The 20,738-nt window shown below is 29.8% G+C and overlaps 2 protein-coding genes across 4 annotated transcripts; one reads left to right on the plus strand and one right to left on the minus strand.

Moving 5' to 3' along the window:
* The first annotated feature begins 970 nt into the window (after nt 1-970).
* On the plus strand, nt 971-11,429 carry LOC105114931 (Putative adipose-regulatory protein (Seipin)). The gene is made up of 2 exons (XM_011011664.1): nt 971-1,423; nt 10,749-11,429. The coding sequence occupies exons 1-2, from the start codon at nt 971-973 to the stop codon at nt 11,427-11,429; spliced, it is 1,134 nt and encodes a 377-aa protein (XP_011009966.1).
* A 2,474-nt stretch (nt 11,430-13,903) lies between these two features.
* Nucleotides 13,904-15,400, minus strand: LOC105114927 (putative 4-hydroxy-4-methyl-2-oxoglutarate aldolase 2). Of its 3 annotated transcripts, none has more exons than XM_011011659.1 (2): nt 15,166-15,400; nt 13,904-14,712 (listed from the first exon to the last, which is right to left on the minus strand). In XM_011011659.1, exon 2 carries the CDS (start codon nt 14,697-14,699, stop codon nt 14,199-14,201), a length of 501 nt encoding a protein of 166 aa, XP_011009961.1. In that variant the 5' UTR covers nt 14,700-14,712; nt 15,166-15,400; the 3' UTR covers nt 13,904-14,198. The 3 variants fall into 3 exon arrangements, with proteins under 3 accessions (XP_011009961.1, XP_011009960.1, XP_011009962.1); XM_011011658.1 differs by having other exon boundaries at nt 15,162-15,392; XM_011011660.1 differs by lacking the exon at nt 15,166-15,400 and adding an exon at nt 14,904-15,078.
* Between the last annotated feature and the right edge of the window lie 5,338 nt (nt 15,401-20,738).

Consider the following 20,738-nt stretch of genomic DNA (forward strand, 5'->3'; position numbering starts at 1 on the left):
TAGTTTCTCCTATAGTAAAAGGTTGTAAAATAATCTTTATAGTTCCTGTTATAGTTTCTCCTATAGTAAAATTAATCTATAATTTATATAATTTATATTTCAATTTTAAAATATAAATACAATGTTTTTTATAAGGGCAAGATTGTAATTCTATCGCAAAAGCCAAAATATAATAAGAAATAAAAGGCATAGATAAATACATAAATTGCACCCTAAAATCTTTTTTGTAATAAATTATAAGTGACAGGGGTATAATAGTAGTAATACTTAAAAAAATCTAAAACGACACTAGGAGTAGAATCATAATTATACCTCTCTTCATCTTTAATCCTCTATAGTCAGTTGTTGGCTCTCTGCCCGGCACCAGCAGCGTGAGGAACAACCCTGAGCACTATGCAGCCTCCAGCGTGAGGCTTCTGCCTCGCACGGGAAGGCCAGCGACGCCAGCAACAGCAACTGAAGAGTCAACAACATGAGCTCTCTTAATTATAATTATAAATTATTATTAACATTAAAAAACACATTTAATAATTATACGTGACAAGACATTATATATGTTTATCTATTTATAATTATTGATTTATTTTATTTAACTGACGCATTGAATTTTCGTTTCAAAATTAACTTCTTATGATCCACCGAGAAATTTGGATAAGATGATAAGTAATTTTCTAAAGAGAATTATGGTCTTTTCACCGAAACAAAAAGGGTAAGAAGTCATGCATGACTCATACCAACACACGTCGATGTTTTGCTCTTCTTTGCCTCCACGTTTCAGTTTCTTTGCATGCATAGCAGGGGGCCTCAAAAGCCTGCGATACTCTCTGATTGATATTCCTCCTCCTCCTTCATCACCACTGTACGAGAGCTATTAGCTATGAAAAAAGAAGAATACTGCAACCTAATACCCAAAGCCGATTGGTTCACACAAATAATCTATTTCTATTCAGATACAATCTACAACTGTATCATGGCTCTCTTGTCACCTTTCATAGCAATTTTCTCCATAGCGTCAGACTCCTACCACCGTGCCGAGGAGGCTGTAGACGCCGTGGAATCAGTGTTTCTCAAGGTTCCCTCTAAAGTCATCCATGGTACCACCACGCTGTTGAGAAAGATAGGTTTTGGGATTGTTGGTGCTGTATACGTGTGCATGGTTTTGACAGTGGTGATGTTACTAGCTGCAATGTTAGGCGTTGGATTAGTTCAACTGTGGATAGAGGAGCCTGTGTTTATGCGAGAGAGGTTATTCTTTGATTACACCGATGCGAACCCTAAGGCGGTGTTTACTTTTGGTGGGTATGTCGACGATGGGAGCACCAAGAAAGGGCCTATGGGAGTTCCACTTGGGCACACATTCCATGTTTCTGTGGCTCTCTTGATGCCTGAATCTGATCACAATAGGCAAATTGGGATGTTTCAGGTACGTATGCCATATTGTTGAGCATGTATGTATGTATGTGTTTTGGGTTTCAGTTAATTAACCTAGTTTTTGAAACCTTGGACTCGCTCATGGTATGAGCAAGATATGGAAGGAATTATTAGCCTTGGTGCCTAAAAAAAACGAGATAAAGATCAGGAATTAGTTGCGTTCCCATCGATTCCCAGGCCCAGAGCGCGCAGTGCCCGTCTTTCCTCGTCAAATCAAGGATTTGGGGCTGTACTTCCAGCTGCGGTATTTATTTATATGAATTAAATTTATTTTAGTAGTAAATTAAACAGAAAATTGAACTTGAAATATAGATATGTTGGAAATTATATTCGTGGTAGAAGTTACTAGGAAATGACATTTTACCCTACGGTCGACACTCATTTTTCAATTAGCCCCTATTACTCAGACGACCCTTCGTTTTACCTTCAAGCGTGCGAATACATCACGACAAAACTTGAGCGACTTCTCTCATGCGAGGCCAAAACAAGAAGAACGGATGAGGTTTTTTACTTAACCCCAAAGGACAAAAACAAAGAGTTGGTCCTCCTCCTTCAAATTTACCTAGCTATATAATCCTATTTGGGCTTGGTTCATTTTCATGGAAAATATATTACTTTTCAATTAATCTTTGGATCATATCATAGAACACGTGTCGAGAATTATTCTTAAGTGTTCCAAACAATAAGTTTACATGTAACATTTTTGAGTCATTAGCTTTTTGTAAAATAGTACAATGAAGTGTTTTTTCGCTCTTTAACATTTAAAACAACTTTCTATTTTTGTAATAAAAATTATATAATCTAATATTTATATTTATTGTATATTGTATTATACTGTTTATTATATATAATGTCAAGTAATATTATATAAATTAATAAATTGTTAACAATAAATCATATGCACTAATATATTAATTAATTTAATTTGTATATATCATATCTTGATAAATCCTAGTTTATTATTTTCTAAGAATACAAATATATGTGTGTGTTAGTAATTTATTAATTTCCAATAATATTATATATTTTAAAATATTTATATCAATATTTATATATAAGAATAATGAAATCCATCTCAGATCTTGAGTTCTTCATGCAAATTATTTTTTGTACTAAAAAACCTAAAGAAATCATAGCAAAGCTGTAGGGAAAAAAATCAAATATCTTGATTTTTATTATTTATCATTTGTTTTTCAAAAGGCTATTACTATACTTGAAATAGGAAACTAGGAAACCCTGAATAATTATACATTGCCGGAACTATTTCTAATTTCTTAATAAAACAGTTTCCTAATTAAATGAATGTAACAAAATTGAAAAACCAAAGGAACATTACAATAAAAATATTAAAGTAATAAATCACCTCGTACAAATAGGTTATAAAAACTCAACCATCAAGTTCAATTTTGACATTAAAAATTGAATTTAACTTTTTTAATTTTTTTAACTGGTTAGATCTTGAATTTATTATCTAAAAATTATCAATTTAAATATTACACATCTTAAAACTATTAAAGATTTAGATGATTGTTAATTTTAAAATTTTAAAAAATTAGTTAAAATAAACTAATCAAAATACTTACTATTAATAATAATAAAAAGAAAAAAAACTTTTTTGTGTTATTAAAGAAAAGTATTTAGAGTAGAACAATATAAATGACTTTTCTAAAAACTCCTCTCGGCTAATAAACTAAATTCAAAATTATTTTAACTTTTAAAGTGAATTACTCCAAACAAATTGATTTGGCAATCTTTTCGTTGTTCATTGTACTATCCTCTCTATAGCTTTTTCCTTACATGGTACATTATTAAGGATAAAGCCATAAAATAGCCTTAAAAATAAATCTATCCCTTACATGGATGACTTTTTTCCATCACAAAATAGCTTCCCGTTAATCTAATTCCATTACTTTGACCAATTCTCCAATAATTGGATCTTCATTGGAAATTATGACATCAAATCTATAACGATTATGACTAGTTCACCATCTATTAATACATTTTTGGAAACTAACATCAGGATGTTTTTAATTTAAGCAAAAAATAAACTCTTATAAGAAAAAAATAAAATAAAAATAGAATTATAGAGCAATTACTAATATTCTAATAAAGCACTTGCCTAATTAAATAAAGATAACAAATTCCAGAACATCTTAGAATTAAAGGGAGGTTACAATAAAAATATTTTAGCAAAAAATCACATGATTACAATAAAGATAACAAATTATAATAGGAGTGAGTATGATAGATTTAATGTCACAACTTTTAATGGATATCCTGGCTTATTGATTGTAATAAATTGATGGAATATACGAGGTGTTGCTTGGGATTTTCTTTTATCTTGGTTTTAAAAGTGGATGACTTTTTTTTCTATTTCTTTTTTTATTAAGCAGACAATAGATTGCTTATTGGGAAGTTGTTAAGAATTTGGTCATTTGTGTGGTAGCTGAAAAATTGTAAGATTACTCTAAAAATTTATTTTCATTTGAAAGCACCTTAACAATATTTTAGAAATCTTAATAAATAAATTTTTCAACTCAAAACATCATTAAATCGGTTTAAAAACATAAAAACCAAAAGAGAAAGAAATTCATTCTTAAGCCCGATTTACTTTTCAGGCAATATGAAAGTAAAAACATTATCATCAAACTCTTTTTGTTGAATTGAATCCTTTAACACCATGCTTAACTATTTTGGTTGATGAAAATGTGATAACTGGCAACTTTCTCTCTTTTCTACTTTTTTGGTGAGTTTCTCTTAACAAAAAGATAAATAAAATGAATTTTGAGATCAAAATAAAAATTATCATAAATTGGATATATATTGGTTATGTCTTTCTTTGTGTTTTACATTTCAATTAGAAGGATTTATCTGCAAAAAAAAGAAGTTTTAAAATGAAAATCAAAGAAATGTTAGATGCCCCGTTGTTCATCACTATTCATAAAAGAACCTAATTGTTTTAGTCCATTATATAATAATAGTAGAAAAATAAATGGCCAAGTCAAAGAAGAACAAGGAATTTATGATAATAGTTTGAACCAACTATCGGCTATATGTGTAAATAAAGAGATCAAACAACTTCATGAAGTTATATTTATGTAATTAGCTATTAAAAAGCAAAGAACTTTGATGTGAGTTTTACTTGAGTAGAATAACTTGTTATAGACTTGTAGGAAGTGTAACACGCTATCATTTAATTTTAAGATTTTATAGAATTTATTACATAAATTTAATTTGGAAAGTGGTTTATTAAAAAATTAATAATAGTTCTAGGATTTTTTTTTTGTATTCATTATTAATAGGGTTACTTTTGTTCTCTATTTATAGTGTTCATTAGCTTTTAAAAAAAACAAATCAAGAAATAAAAATTTGAGAGTTTAGATAATTAATAAACTCGTTATTCTTCTCGCTAACCACTGCATCATTTGCTTTACATATTAATTCTTGTTTTAACCAATAAAATAAGTATATATGATAATTTTTGCTCTATTTCGATATTAAATATCAAGAAGGCGACACAAGGTAAGATAGTTTTAAAAAGTTAAAGTGTGCCAAACCCCTTTAACTATTAAACAAGTTATTTAGAGGTAGAGTAGTTCCTGAACAAAGTTGAATATTTAATCAAGTCATTTTGTTAACTAAACTTAGGTTTTAACTAGAAAAGTGTAATAAATTTATTGAATTAAAATATGAAATATATTTTTTTAAAGAAGAAAATCACCCTCCAAATCGTTTATCAACGGTTAAATAAGACAAAACAATTAAAGCTTGTTTCATATACACCACGGGTCAAAAGGTTGATATTATACATATCTCATATGTTTGAGTTATCACCATTTAGATTAAGACTCCTTGTGCTTATAAATTATTTTTGCTTTTGGTCCAACTTTTAGAAGTAAAGCATGTAAAAGTTAAGGGTGTATTTGGTATTGAGGTTGCTATTATGGTTGTGGTTTTAAAAAGGTTGTTTTATAAAAAGTACTTTTAGTTGAAATTAGTTTGGAAAAATATATGTTTGTTTAAAACTGTGGTTGAAATTGATATTGAACAAAAAATAGTTTAATGTATTTGGTTAAAAAAATACTTTTTAAATTAAGGTTGTAAAATAATTTAAAAATATATATATTAATATGAATAATTTTTAATTTAAATATTATAGATTTAACTACTGTTATTACATCATGAAATAAATAATATTGACATCAAATATTTTTTTCTTATTCCATCAAACTATGTGCAATGTGATCACATATGAAATCTATCCAATAAGGACTATATTTTCCATGGTTTCTTAAACGCGCAACAACAAAAACTGAATTTTTTAATTTATGTAGTGTTATTAAATAATAAATGTTGTGATATCTTTATTATTGGAATTGTGATCAAATTCCACAAATACTACTTCATCAAGCGATATCTTTCCAATTTATGTAGTGTTATTAAATAATATTAAATACTAATTTTTCGAGTAAAACATAATTTTTTAAAAACAATTACAATTTTATTATGTACAAAGTCATTCGACAAGAAATACAGTTTTCATGATTTTTTTAGTGTGCAATAAACTTAGGTAAAATATTATCAGGAATAGAATTGAGACTACAGTACGAGTAAATTTAATTCACCTTAAACTAATTTTTAAAAAACAAAAAAAATATTATTCACGTTCACGTGAACAATGCGAGTGAAATCAATTAACCGCACTGGTTTTTCTAGGAAAAAGAAAATAAACTAAACTTTTCGCACTAGTTTTTCAAAAAAAAAATGGAGCATGGCTCTATTGTTCATTAAAAATACCCACGAGAAGCAAAATGCTGATTCTCCAAATCTTGCGGCACGACAACAAAAGTTGGTGGATCCTACCAAGCAAAATCACTTTTTTTTGCTTTACCAAATACTGATATGTGTGGTTGTGGGTGAACCTCACTCATAACCACATTACTAAACAGCACCTAAATATAAAGAAAAACACGATGCTTGAAAGCATAACATGACCAAATAGACCTTTATTTTATCATTTTGTTCAAGGAAAAGGATGTGCTGACATTAAATAATTTTGATATAACCATTGGATCATGTTAAAATTTGCAAGAAGATTTTAAAGATCTCGAATTACAATTTTGAAGCAATTAGAGATCGAGAAGGCTTTATAATAATGCCTAGAAATTATTATTTTAAATTTATTATATTTTTCTAGTTGATTTAGGATTTATTTTTCTTTTTAATTTAAAAATATTTTATTATTTTTTCAATTTTATTTAGGAATTTTTACTAGTATATCAGCAGCCTAGAAGAGCTATAATGAGGAGTTTTTATTAGAATATTTATATGGTAAAATATTCAGTAATAAAATTTTAAATTAGGATTTGTGATATGATCCTATTTGGTAAAATTTTATGTTTGTTCTTTTATCTTTATTATGTTGTTTTCATCTATGTCAATTGATATTAAAACACAATGATCATAGATTATTGCTTGTTATGTGGTACGATTTCGTGGATATTTGTTTACTTGTTGGGTGCTATTAACAACCATGGTAGGAAGAGGTTACAAAGTAGGACATGATCAAGGAAGGGATAAGGAGGTTCCTCTTCAATAGAGAAATGTCAAGGAGCTTCTAATAGAGGACATACAAAGAAAAGCATTGAATTGACTTATCAGTTGGATTAGAAAAGAGATCTATAGAAAGAGGGTCAAGGGGAGAGTGACCACAGATTTTCATGTAATACCATAAACTAGTTATAAAAGCAAGAAGTGGGAGAGACAACCTCTTTATTAAAAAGAAAATAGAACTAGAGACTTTAGATTTTATATTAAAAAAATTTAAATTCACAGAAACTTTACAAACATAGAAGTTCACTGATTGAATAAATGAGGTGGAATGAATTTTTTAGTACAGGGAGATTCCATCTCCCAAACATATAAGAGTAAAGTTGATTGCAATTAGTTTGAAGGGTTAATCTTTTATCTAAAAAGAACACGAGAGAGGTAAGGAAAGCCAAAAATTAGTGGTTAGGAGAAGATAAAGAAAAGAAGAAGGAAAACATTTTTCCATTCAGGTATACACAAACTTTGTACCAATGACTTTATACAATGAGACAAGGTGAGAGAATTGTTGATGAATACATTGGTGATTTGTTAGAAACTGAAGAGTAATTGGTTGTCATATACTTAAATGGATTACGACAATCCATCTAAAATGTATTGTATTTGCAATTTTTTATATACAATTTTAGAAGCCTATCATAGAATTTTAATCATGGAGAAGCAACATGTTGCTAAGGTAACTAACAGGTTGGTTGACTTGAATAATAGAGAGGTGTGAACTAATAGGGGGAAAAACATGTATTTAACTTGAATCAAAAGATAAATAAACCATAAGTTAGAGTTCTGGTTCTAGATCTAGTTTTAAATTTTTACATTTCAAATATAGTGAGTTGGGTTATCAAATTGTTGAGTGTTGTAAGTTAGAAGGTTGTCTGGGTAAAATTTTATTGACACAAGAACCTAATCAGAAGATGAGTGAGTTTATAATTATTCAGATGATAATAAGGGAAGTTTTGCAAGGTGACAAAATTGTTAACTTAGTCCTTTAAAAGAATTTACTTACTAATGATGCTAACTTAGTCCTTTAAAAGAATTTACTTACCCCTAAAGGTGATTTTGTTGAAGATTGGTTAAACACTAGTCTAATTCATTCAACTTGTACCATTAAGGACAAATCATGTAATTTGATCATTGACAATAATAGTTAAAAAGAACATGATGTCTAATGAGGTAGTATAGAAGTTGTAGCTTAAGACAAAATAACATCATAAGCCTTATAAATTAAAATGGCTAAATCGAGATAGCAATAACAGGGTAATCATATATGAACGTTGTCTTGTTTTGTTTTGATAGTATTTGATGTGATGTGATGTCTATGAATGCATGTTTATAAAAAAGAGGTAGTTGTTAAGAATAAGGATAAATATATATTGTTTTGTTTTAGTTTATGAATAAGAAAGAAAAGCTAAAGATGAAAGAGATTGTAAAGAATAGAAAAGGTATGATGTGGAACAAACCATTAACTAGTAATGGTTTTATGAAAATTCAAAGTGTTTTGGATATTAATTTTTGTCATACTTTATTTAAGTTGGCTAACTATAAAGTATTAACACACCAGAGAAATATGGGGGCATCATTTTTAATGGTCAAAGATGAGTTCTTTTCAACCCTAGAAGATAGATGCATGTAATGTTTTTATAACGTATAGTTTTATGTTAATGGAAATAAATTTGATTCAATCACTGATATTTTACTAAAAAATTTCAAGAATTATTTTAAAATTAAAATTTTATAGCAATTGAAGACTAAAAAGGCTTTACAATAATGCTTGGAATGCTACTGTCCAAGATTTGCTATATGTTTTTTACTTGATTTAGGATTTGCTACATGTTTTTTACTTGATTTAGGATTATATTTTTTATTTGGTTAGTTTTTATTTTTTTTTTCCCAATTTTGTTTAAGATTTTTTTTTAGTATAGAAGCAGCTTAGAGAAATTTTAATAATAAAATTATGATTTAGAATTTCTGATGTAATTTTATTTTGCAAAATTTTTAGTTTTAAATTTTTACATTTCAAATATGGTGAGTTGGGTTATCAAATTGTTGAGTGTTGTAAGTTAGAGGGTTGTCTCGGTAAAATTTTATTGACACAAGAACCTAATCAGAAGATGAGTGAGTTTATAATTATTCAGATGATAATAAGGGAAGTTTTGCAAGGTGACAAAATTGTTAACTTAGTCCTTTAAAAGAATTTACTTACCCCTAAAGGTGATTTTGTTGAAGATTGGTTAAACACTAGTCTAATTCATTCAACTTGTACCATTAAGGACAAATCATGTAATTTGATCATTGACAATAATAGTTAAAAAGAACATGATGTCTAATGAGGTAGTATAGAAGTTGTAGCTTAAGACAAAATAACATCATAAGCCTTATAAATTAAAATGGCTAAATCGAGATAGCAATAACAGGGTAATCATATATGAACGTTGTCTTGTTTTGTTTTGATAGTATTTGATGTGATGTGATGTCTATGAATGCATGTTTATAAAAAAGAGGTAGTTGTTAAGAATAAGGATAAAGATATATTATTTTGTTTTAGTTTATGAATAAGAAAGAAAAGCTAAAGATAAAAGAGATTGTAAAGAATATAAAAGGTATGATGTGGAACAAACCATTAACTAGTAATGGTTTTATGAAAATTCAAAGTGTTTTGGATATTAATTTTTGTCATACTTTATTTAAGTTGGCTAACTATAAAGTATTAACACACCAGAGAAATATGGGGGCATCATTTTTAATGGTCAAAGATGAGTTCTTTTCAACCCTAGAAGATAGATGCATGTAATGTTTTTATAACATATAGTTTTATGTTAATGGAAATAAATTTGATTCAATCACTGATATTTTGCTAAAAATTTTCAAGAATTATTTTAAAATTAAAATTTTATAGCAATTGAAGACTAAAAAGGCTTTACAATAATGCTTGGAATGCTACTGTCCAAGATTTGCTATATGTTTTTTACTTGATTTAGGATTTGCTACATGTTTTTTACTTGATTTAGGATTATATTTTTTATTTGGTTAGTTTTTATTTTTTTTTTCCCAGTTTTGTTTAAGATTTTTTTTTAGTATAGAAGCAGCTTAGAGAAATTTTAATAATAAAATTATGATTTAGAATTTCTGATGTAATTTTATTTTGCAAAATTTTGTAATGCTTGTTTTTCTATTTTTCGTGTTGTTTCTAGCTATACCAGTGGGAAAATAAAACAAAAGAAGTGGTTGTCGCCGGTGAAGCAAGAAATATTTTTTCTTTTAAGGAGGTGGCTTTTGACAGGGAGATGGGAGATTTATTCTCATCTCCTACGTGAACTGAATTGTTATCAATGAATCTTCTATCACTCAGTTTTATGTAAAAAAAAAAGAAAAAATAGTTGTTTAGACTTTACAAAAGCGGAGTCCAAGCAACATAAGAAATAACCAGTAGTAAATCCACAATCCAAGACCACCTTGGCTAAAATATGAAGGTTAGAGTTGAATATTTAGCACTCTTCCAATTCATTATTGAGTCAAGGTTTGAATTTCTAATTATTCTGAGGTAAAAATTTCAACACAGTCTGTCGTTCCAGAAATTTCTTGATTTTGTTTTTTTTTTAACATGATATATATATATATGCTCCTCTTACTTATAACTCGATGCATGAACTTACAGCTCTTTCTCACCTATATATATATGTCTCGCTCAATTTCTCATTCGTTGCCCTCTTCAGTTGACTGCAGAAGTTTTATCAGCTGATGGAAACGTGATGGCAAAATCTAGCCAGCCATGCATGTTGCGGTTCACAAGCCCGCCAATTCGGCTTCTACGAACATTTCTCATGGGTGGACCCTTAATATTAGGAATTTCTGAAGAAACTCAAAAGATCTCCATTAAAATGTTAATGCTCAAGGAAAAGCATCCACGAAGCAAAGTGATCAGAGTGACTTTAATACCAAGGGCTGGAACAGTATGCCTCCCACAGTTATATGAAGCGGAGATCCTCCTGATTTCTAAGCTGCCTTGGACAAAAGAAGTGGTGCGCAATTGGAAATGGACATTTTATGTCTGGCAATCCATATATATTTACATCACGATGCTTATAATTATTCTAAGTTGCTGTAGACCACTTCTTTTCCCAATTACAGCAGTGGATCCCAGTTACTGCCGCGATAGTACTGCTGAGACAGAGTATACTGGAGAATCAAAAGAGGGACGAGCTGAAGGAAGGGATGAGAAGGGAACTTCAGAGATCCTGAGAAGATGGCAGCAGAGGAGGAGGAAGAGAAAGGCGATCATTTTGCATGGAGAGATGGGGGACAGTACGGAATGCTCATCGGCAAGCATTACCAGGGAAGACACAAGTATGGCCGTTGATGAACAGGACATTGTAGATTCAGAATCAGTTTGTTAAGTGAATTGCATTTCCGGGTGTGTGTACAACGTTTTCCAGCCGCAATATCAGCTTAAATTGCATGTTACGGTATTATTAGCCAAATAAGCCGTGTGGTGAATTCATTTTAGCATTTTGCTCTATTGTTTTCTTAAGAAATTAAAAATAGATAAAAAAAATCAAATCACTGTTTTTCCGACAACTCTAGTAGTTGAATTCTATAAAAAAATAAATGATATATTATTTACTATCTTTTTTTTTTTAAGAAAACAAAAGGAAAAATAGAGCTTGTTTATCCTTTTAAAAATAAAATAAATAAAAATAGGATCCAGACCCATGGGATGATCTGGAAGGCCACGTGTCTAGGTTGTTTCTCTTTTAATATCAAGGCAAGTTGCGTCATAAGGGCCACATTCTTGGTTTTTTTGGGTTTTTTTTATTTTTGTTATTTTATTTTACATTTCAATTAAAAAAATTATTAAATTCAAGTTAATGATTTGGATAACAAGTTTAACAAATTAATCTATAATATTCAGGTTTTTTTTTTTAGTTTAATACTTTATAATCTTAATTTAAAAAAAAAATATTATTCCACCCTTTATTATCAATCATTTATTTTCCATTCAACTCAAACCTAAAAATATAATTTCACTATTTATTATCAATTATCTATTTTTATTATCTTAACCCCAAATACCTATCATACCTAGCATGGTTTTTGTTTTTTATTTTTTAAAAACAAATCATGCAAGAAATTATAATGTACTTTATTATTACATAATTAAATAAAAAATAATCTATGTGATAAAAAAAATTATTAAATTTGATAACATGAATGAGTTGCATTAAAAATTTACTTTGTTAACTTAACCTTTTTTAAAAAATTAAAATGTTATTTTATCAATTTAATTCTTTAACATTAATTTAATTTAGATTAAACTTTCTAATTTATTATTTTTTAAATTAACTTACCGAGTTTTCTAATTTAGTACAAGATTAAATATTTTTCTATCTTGAAATAAAAATATCAATCAAAATCTTTTTTAAAAAAACAAATTACGGGTACTTGGATGCGCTGATGAAATTTTTTACTCTGACTCGAGTGTAACGAGGCTCAATGGGGGTTGGTTTACTTATGCCCTGTGGGCTTGATATGTGATATTATCGCCTCGGTCGCAAGAAACAAACAAGAGAAGCGTCTTACCCACCTAAATGGGGGTTGGTCTACTTATCTGGATTTCATTTTTCTTCACGCTCCAAAGCTCTATAGAACGATTTTGCTGGAAATGAGAAACTCTCAAATGTATGGGTTCAGAACAAATTTCAATCGAAGTCCAGCAAGAGCAACATTATTTAGATGATGAAACCTCTTCAGTTTCATTTTGTGGTTCCCATTGGTGCGATGAATGATTGACGACAATGCTTTGCTCATTTTATGGGACTCGTGCATGACGGCACTCCGATGTCACATGCTCCAGGATGGTGGAAGTTCTTACAAGCTGGGAGTCCTCCCCAAGTCGGCAAAAAACAAAACACGAGGCCAGCATTGGACTAGGGGGGAGTCGCCAATCAAGCACTAACAATGTCTTGCATCTATGAGCAGTGAAACGCACTGGGAAAAAGTCTTTTCATAGATGTGAGATTCAATGTACCGATTGGAAATTAGAGGCCTCATAATGGATGGAATTTTGAAAAATGAAAGGCTAAGTGTTACATGCCCTACTATGCTATGTAAGCCCCGCCGGGAATGAGCAATAGCTAGCGTTTGTCATTGAGAACACTTCTTGAACACGTCCGATCAGTATACTTTCTTTTCCTGGGTGACAAATCTTCCCAGAGAGTCTGTTTGTGCAGCAGTTATGATCCGGAAGTCAGATTCAGGGAAAGTGTCCGGGTCTAGCTAAGGCATTGTGCATATATGATGGAGATAGTATTCCCTGATACTCTATGGGGAAATAGACACAACTTTGATTGACTGATTCTTTTATAATTAAGAAGAGATAAAGAGTCAATAATAAATGATAAGCAATAAAGAATTAATCCATGACAATCCAACCTGGTGATCATTCTCTCAAGTCTCAGCTTTCCCTGGAAAAATCTTATCAATAACATAATGTTGTCCTCGTAGTGAAAAAGGAGAACTGTGTGAAGCATAATGGGAAAGCAGCCAGAACTTCAAATGTTGCAGAGTTCAATACCGAATAACCAAAACATAACACATTTAATTCCAGGAAGAAACAGCAAGAAAACAACGGTCCTAAAACGATCAACTAGCTAGGTAGTAATAAACCCTTGGTCACCAAATCACCACTCAACGCAATCTTGCTTGTTTTCCCTAGAATCGCTTTTGGGGGGTCATCAAACCTCCTTTCCCCGCTTTTTGATGCACAAAATGCAAAATAACGATGCGAAGAGAATTTATTTTCTCAGCAGGAAAATGATATTTGAACCCAACCTAAATAGAAACTCAGAGAAAAGAAAGACGAGCAGAGACAAATATGAAATAACGGAGCACGAGTTCCATTAAAGATAAAATCCCAAAGAGGTTGAAGTATTCTGCAACCCCATTAACTATTTTTCTGACACAATACCTGACAGCAAGAAACAGCTCACCGTTCTAATCTAGAAATCACGAATAGACCAGCAAATTTTCACCTTCACATTCATATTACAGGGTTGTCTGAAACTAAATGTGGGCACCAAAGACAAGTTTTCAAATAAAGCAACATTAGAAAAGGTACTTGCCAGTTATAGCGTTTCTGAAGAACTATCTTCAAAGGAAAAGGTGGCTCAGACAGATAACTCTGTTCGAGAAATCAAGATCCCGTCAGTATCTGCATAAAGCCATTCTCCATCACTGATTCTGGTGCCACCCATGGTAATAGGAACATGTTTCTCTCCGATACCCTTCTTATTGGCTTTCATCGGATGGGAGGCCAGGGCTCTTACTCCAATATCACAACCATTAATCTCGTCAGCATCACGTATGCAGCCATTAACCACTATACCAGCCCATCCATTATTCTGAGCTTGTACCACAGGATTACCTCCAAGTATTGCACAGCGCAAACTGCCACCACCATCTACAACAAGAACTCTACCACTGCCTCTCTCCTCAAGAAACTCACGAATTAAAACATTGTCTTCAAATGCCTTAAGAGTCACTACTGGACCGGAGAAGACTTGGCGCCGACCATAAATCTGAAAGATTGGCTGGAGTGCTCGAAGCTCACCACTGACAATTAGCTGTGGATTTGTGTCACAAACTTCAGCAGTTGTAACCAACGCCATTTAATGCAAGTGCCTTCATGATACAAAGCATGCCATGCGTTAGACCAATAACAGAAAAGTCAAAATAGATTATCATATAAGCTTTGCAGTTCTGTTAGTCAGGGTAAAAAGACCCAACACATGAAACACTATCAAAAGTCTGCGTTCAGAACTCCTAAAATGACAAATCAAAAGTTGAAGCAATTTAGGAATTTCTATTTCAACCTTGAGCACCCTTGGCTGATAAGAAACCCACAATCAAATAGATAATAATAATGGAAAATTTCCAATAAAGAAACATGTCTTTAGTTCACCTGTAACAATTCACGAATCCCTAATAATAAAATAAATAAAAAAGCACTCTTAACAACACAAAAATCAATACATACTGCAAAATTCCAACATGTTTGTTTGTGTGAACAAGATTTGAGGGTTAACGGACAATAATAAATATAAATTTAGCAACATCAAATCAACCTTTACCTGCCTGCTATAGGGCCCCTAGAAAGATGATTCAAGAATATGCACTCAGTCGGTCACAGCAATGGCAATCGCGAGAGAATCCAACATATAAGATGACGAGAAAAAGAGAGAATCTTTGTTAACTGTAAAGCGCGTCGCCTGTACCTTTCTTTTTCTTGTTGCATTTGAGAATGGAGGGCAGTGGGTTGTGGACGGATTACTAGCCATCTGATTTGATATGTTTAAAATCGAAATGATGCCCACGCACTTTCCCAAGTGTCAAAGTAAATGCCATTGCCGCCGTATATGCGACTTCTTTACTTTGGGACCCAATTGATATCATTTTTTTAATACCAAATCAAAGTATAGCATCTGGTTTTTTGTTCCCTCCCTGTAGAATTACGTTTAATTTTCTATCAAGCATACCCCTGCATGCTTGACATCATCTACGCTGTCGATGCAGCAGCATGTCAGCAGATCCACGTCGTTATGTTTTTTATGATCTTGTTAGGGTGAGAAAATTACCGAAAAACTAAGAAAATAATAGTAAAATCGATTAGAAACACCTTTATACTTGTAAAACCTGTTTGGTTTGAACCCCTAATTCCCAAATCAAATCGACAAACGAAGTCTAAAATATCTTTCTTTTCTTCTTCTGAGACCCTAATTCACCTCTTGCAGCCACCCCAAACTAGGTCATCTCTTCTCTCCCGCAACCCCCCTCGTGAAGTTTGCCCTCTTCTCTCATGCAAGTCGCAACTTCCTTCTCCAGTCTTCCCTCTTATGTCAAGCAAGTAACAACCCCCCTCATATTAAAGCATTATGTTAGATATAGTGGGTTTAATTTTATATGCTATGGGTGGAACTTTTTTTAGAGCTGTATTTTTCAATGATTTTTCTAAAAATGGTAGGAATATTTTCATATAAAAAAAGGATGATTTTGTGTTTCTCAGTGTTTGCTTTCTTACTTTTTCGAGTTTTTCTATAATAAAAAATGAATAAATATGGTAGATTTATTATATGTATGTATGTTTCTTTTGAAATCGAATACGAATGTGTGAATTGACGGTGCCTTAACAATATCCTTTAAATATATATAATATTTTTTTTATTTATGTATATACTTTATAGTCAGTGTCACACATAATATTAGTTATGTTTATATAAAAACATATTTATTATTAATAAAAGTTTTTTTATCTTTACTATTTATTTACATTTGATTAATAAATTTAATATTTAATTTATTAATTTAGAGTAAAAATAAAATTCTTAAAAAATATATTTTATAAAAAAAATTATAAAGTTGTTATAACTATTAAATTTTTAATAAATAAAAATATTGTTTCCATATTTTTACTAAAACATATTATATTTTTTTACTATAAAAAAATAATTATTCTATAATCTAAGATATAAAAAATATCTGAAATTAATATAAAAAAAATCAGATAATATATACATTAAACTGATTTATATGAAAATTTTATATAAAAAGATTATGTATTAAAAAACTTACATAATAATTATTTGAATAATTTTTAGATACGATATCATTATATTATTTCATGTAGATGTCCAATTTTATCCAAGAAAAAAATTTATGATTATATCCACTTGTCTAAAGTTTTGGCTTAAAACAACACCGGTGATAAAATGCACACTTTACATTTCCCTTCCGTATAATCTAAAAGTTGATAGCCTCAGACTGGTTCTTGTGTAGGTAAACTAATTAAGCTAGCCTCAAACTGGTTCTTGTTTCACACAAGAACCAGTTTGTGCCGCCCAAATCAACCAATGGGGCGACGCTTATTATTTTTTAAAAAAAAAAGAGAGAGGAAAATTTTCAAGCGGTTAAAAATTAGAGGTTTCCAAAAAGAGAGGCTAAAAAGAGATGCAAAAAGAGGGAAGGCTAGGCCAGCAGCTTCCAAAAAAACAACAAAAAAACAGAGGGAGGAATTCAATTATTTAAATAATTTTTATACATGATATCATTATATTAATTATTTAAAGGGAAGGCTAGTCTAGCAGCTTCCAAAAAAAAAAACAGAGGGAGGAATTCAATTATTTTCTTTGAGGTAACGTTAATGTCAATTGTCAATCTCGTCATGATTTAAGCAAGGGTATTAAAAAGAGAATTATAATAATATATTCCCAAAGGGAGACAAATGGAGAACTGGTGGGTAATAAAATAAATAAATAAATTGTCAACTAAATACTGTATGATGTTAATGTGACTTGAACGGAGACCTGAGCTCCAAGGATAATTATGATACAAATTAAATAACTTCTAATATTACGTATATTCTAATTTTTATTTTTTTATTATTCAATTTTATTCTCTTATTTATTTAATTCGTGTCCAGATAATTTTATTAATCCATCAAGATTCATTTTCTCATTCTGCAGTACATTATCTTTGTTATTGCCTTGTGTGTTTATTTATTTAATTCCTGTAATTCTCTTGTTTGTCATTCCTTATACCTTCTCCTTTTAAAATTAATGTATAACCTGCTGTTGTTAATCAGCATTTTGACATTCACAAATAATTTTACAATAAAAATTATCTCAAGACAAGAGTTTGTAAGATTATTTTCTCAAAATAATTTTAAGATCCCACCAAACAAGCTAGAGGATTTTAATATGAAATTAATATCTAAATATAATAAAATAATAATGAATATTTTTAATTAACAACTTAAATATTTATAAATATTTTATTATAAAGTTTATTCGGGATGGAATTTTAGAAGGTTTGCAAGATGATTTCTTGAAATAATTCATGAGGTGAAAATAGTTTTAAGATCCCATCAATATATTAAGAGGTATTAATACTAATAATAATTATAAAAAAAAAACCTTGATATTGGAAAACAATAAAAGAGAAATACAACTCTAATGGTAATAAATATTACTAAAGTAAGCTTAATTTTTTAAATTCTACTTTGATGGGGCATTTTGAAAATCCAAAAAGATTTATGAACTAAGCGAGTGTAACTTTTATAAAATAAAAAATAGAAGGTATTTCTCATGTCCTTACCAAAAATGCTCAAGGATCTTAAAAGAAACTCGACAATAGTTAAAAAGTAATGTATAAAAAAAACTGAGATTGTAGAAAGCAAATGATAAAAGCTAATAAAAAATTATTTTTTATTATAGATAATTGTTTTTTAGAATCGATCTTCTGTGGGTGCTGACACCTTTCTCAAACACAAGCAAACTCTCAAACTCTAATTCTAGGTCATGTAGACCAAAATTCTTAGATTATAATAAATCTTAAGTACAAATTAATTAATTAGGTGGCTAATCAGGCCTAGAAAATAAACTATTCTTTTCACATTTACCGCTCTAAGGTTCCTCCTACCCCTCAGATCTGGGCAGGGTACCTTAAATGACAACTCCTTAATTTATTTTAGTGAATTGAGTCTTCGATAATCATAATTGACTAAATTTTATTCATGTTATCTCGCTTCCTTTAATATTTTGTTGTTTATATTTATATTTTGAATTGTGAATTATAAATCATGCATTTGCATATCATGACATGGGCTATTACCTTTTAGATTTAGTATGGGGCAAGTAGCATTGCCTTCGTGAGGTTAATACCCTTTGCATAAACAATAAAAAACTCTCACTCAAATTATTTAACCTAACTCGAACCTTTGGTTGGGCCCATCCTTTAAGATAGATCATTCCCCTGTATAGAATGCATTTAAACTTAGAGTAAACCTTGTCCATATCCTTTTCTATATGTATACTTTGTTCACATAATGTACTATATTTGCTTATTTATCTATTTATTTACTACTTTGTCTTTCTTTTTTTTTCTTCCATTTTGCATTGCATTCAAAAGATACATGTCCATTGCTAATAATACCTTTTCAGTCTAGGTTAGCTATGAATATCATGTCTTCTTCCTATCAAAAAAGACCTCACCTAGAGATAAGGTAACACCAACTTATTAGTATTTAAAAGTGTATTTTTATCAAGGTTTTATATCATTATTTTACACTTAAAGTATCAATAACTTTTTAACTAGAGCATGTTTTATAATAACATGTCTAATAATATAAGATACATTTAATTTATCGTAAATGTTTATCTTAAATATAGGCTTATCACATAAATAAAAAAATTAATTGATAAGTTTAACTACTACAATTGAGAAGACAGAGAGAGCTAAGTTTAGAAAAGAGATGTTGATTCAATTCAAACTGGAACACTGTTCAGTTATTGGGTCATATCTAGAGTTGTAGATCTTGGATTTCAATTTAGTTTATGATTAGTACTTAAAAGTGTATTTTTATTAAGGTTTTATATCATCATTTTGCACTTGAAGTATCAATGACTTTTTAACTAAAGCATGTTTTATAATAACAAGTCTGATACCATAAGGTACCTTTAATTTATGATAAATGTTCATCCTAAATATAGGCATATCATATAAATAAAAGGATTGATTGATGAATTGAAGTATTGAAATTGAAAGGACAAAGAGAGGGTCAAACTTAGAAAAGAGATGCTAGTGCAATCCAAACGAGAACACTATTCGGTAATTGGGTCATATCTGAAGCTATAGATCCCAGTTTAGGTCTACTTTATATAGATGAAAAACTAAGACATAGGTCTAAAACTTTCATGGAAAGTCAAGACTCAATTTTGTTGTTTGGAAGTTCAAATCTTAGCAACAATGTAGAAGTTCGAATTTGTCCTGCAACTTAGACACTATTTATTTTAACCCATATATTGAGTTCTAGAAGTCTAAATGGCCTCCATTTTTTTTCTAGAAAGCTGAGACAATTTCCTAAAACTTTCATGTGGAATTCTAGTTCAAATTCTGACATTATTAATGATGTTTTATTCAGACAAGAAGATAAGAATTGTCATCAAGTCAAGATGTGGTCACCCACTCAACAATTAGTCATCAAATCAATAGTTTTAAATTTTATCCTATAAAAGAAGGCATTTGTCATGCATTGAGATATCTTAGTTTTAAGCATTTTGATTTCTAGATCAAGATCATGCTCTTGCTTTCTCTTTTTGTATTTTTGTAATGTTTAATTTTTTCTTTCATTAATATTTTATTTATGTCTTTCATTTTCTTTTCTTTACTTAGTTAACTTTTTTATTTATTTATGTTTTTATGTTGTTTATTTATATTTCTCTCTTTCATTATATTTAGTTAAATTCATTATGTCAAGGTAAAAAAGGTTACATTAATGGTGTAAGAATAGTGTAAACTTAACATGAACTTTAATGTTTGATACTAACATGTTTTGTATTTGTTATCTTATTCACTCTTAATACTTTGCTTATTAAATGGTTAATCTAAATTTATGTTGTATAACACTTGGTATAACAAATACTTGACACTTTCATAGCCCAACTATATGGTATAGCCGACACTTGTGCTATGAAAGAAACTTGAATTGTTGTTAACATAAGTTATAATCATGAATACCTGACAATATTTACAAGTATTATTATTATTCAAATAAGATAACTAATATAATCATGTTAACAATTTACAATCTGATTGGAACCTCCTTTATGTGTGGTTTCCAATTGAATAATAAGAATTTATACTATACTTGTTTG

The sequence above is a fragment of the Populus euphratica genome, unplaced genomic scaffold (genome assembly GCF_000495115.2).
Source record: "Populus euphratica unplaced genomic scaffold, PopEup_1.0 scaffold605.1, whole genome shotgun sequence".
Taxonomy (NCBI): Eukaryota; Viridiplantae; Streptophyta; class Magnoliopsida; order Malpighiales; family Salicaceae; genus Populus; species Populus euphratica.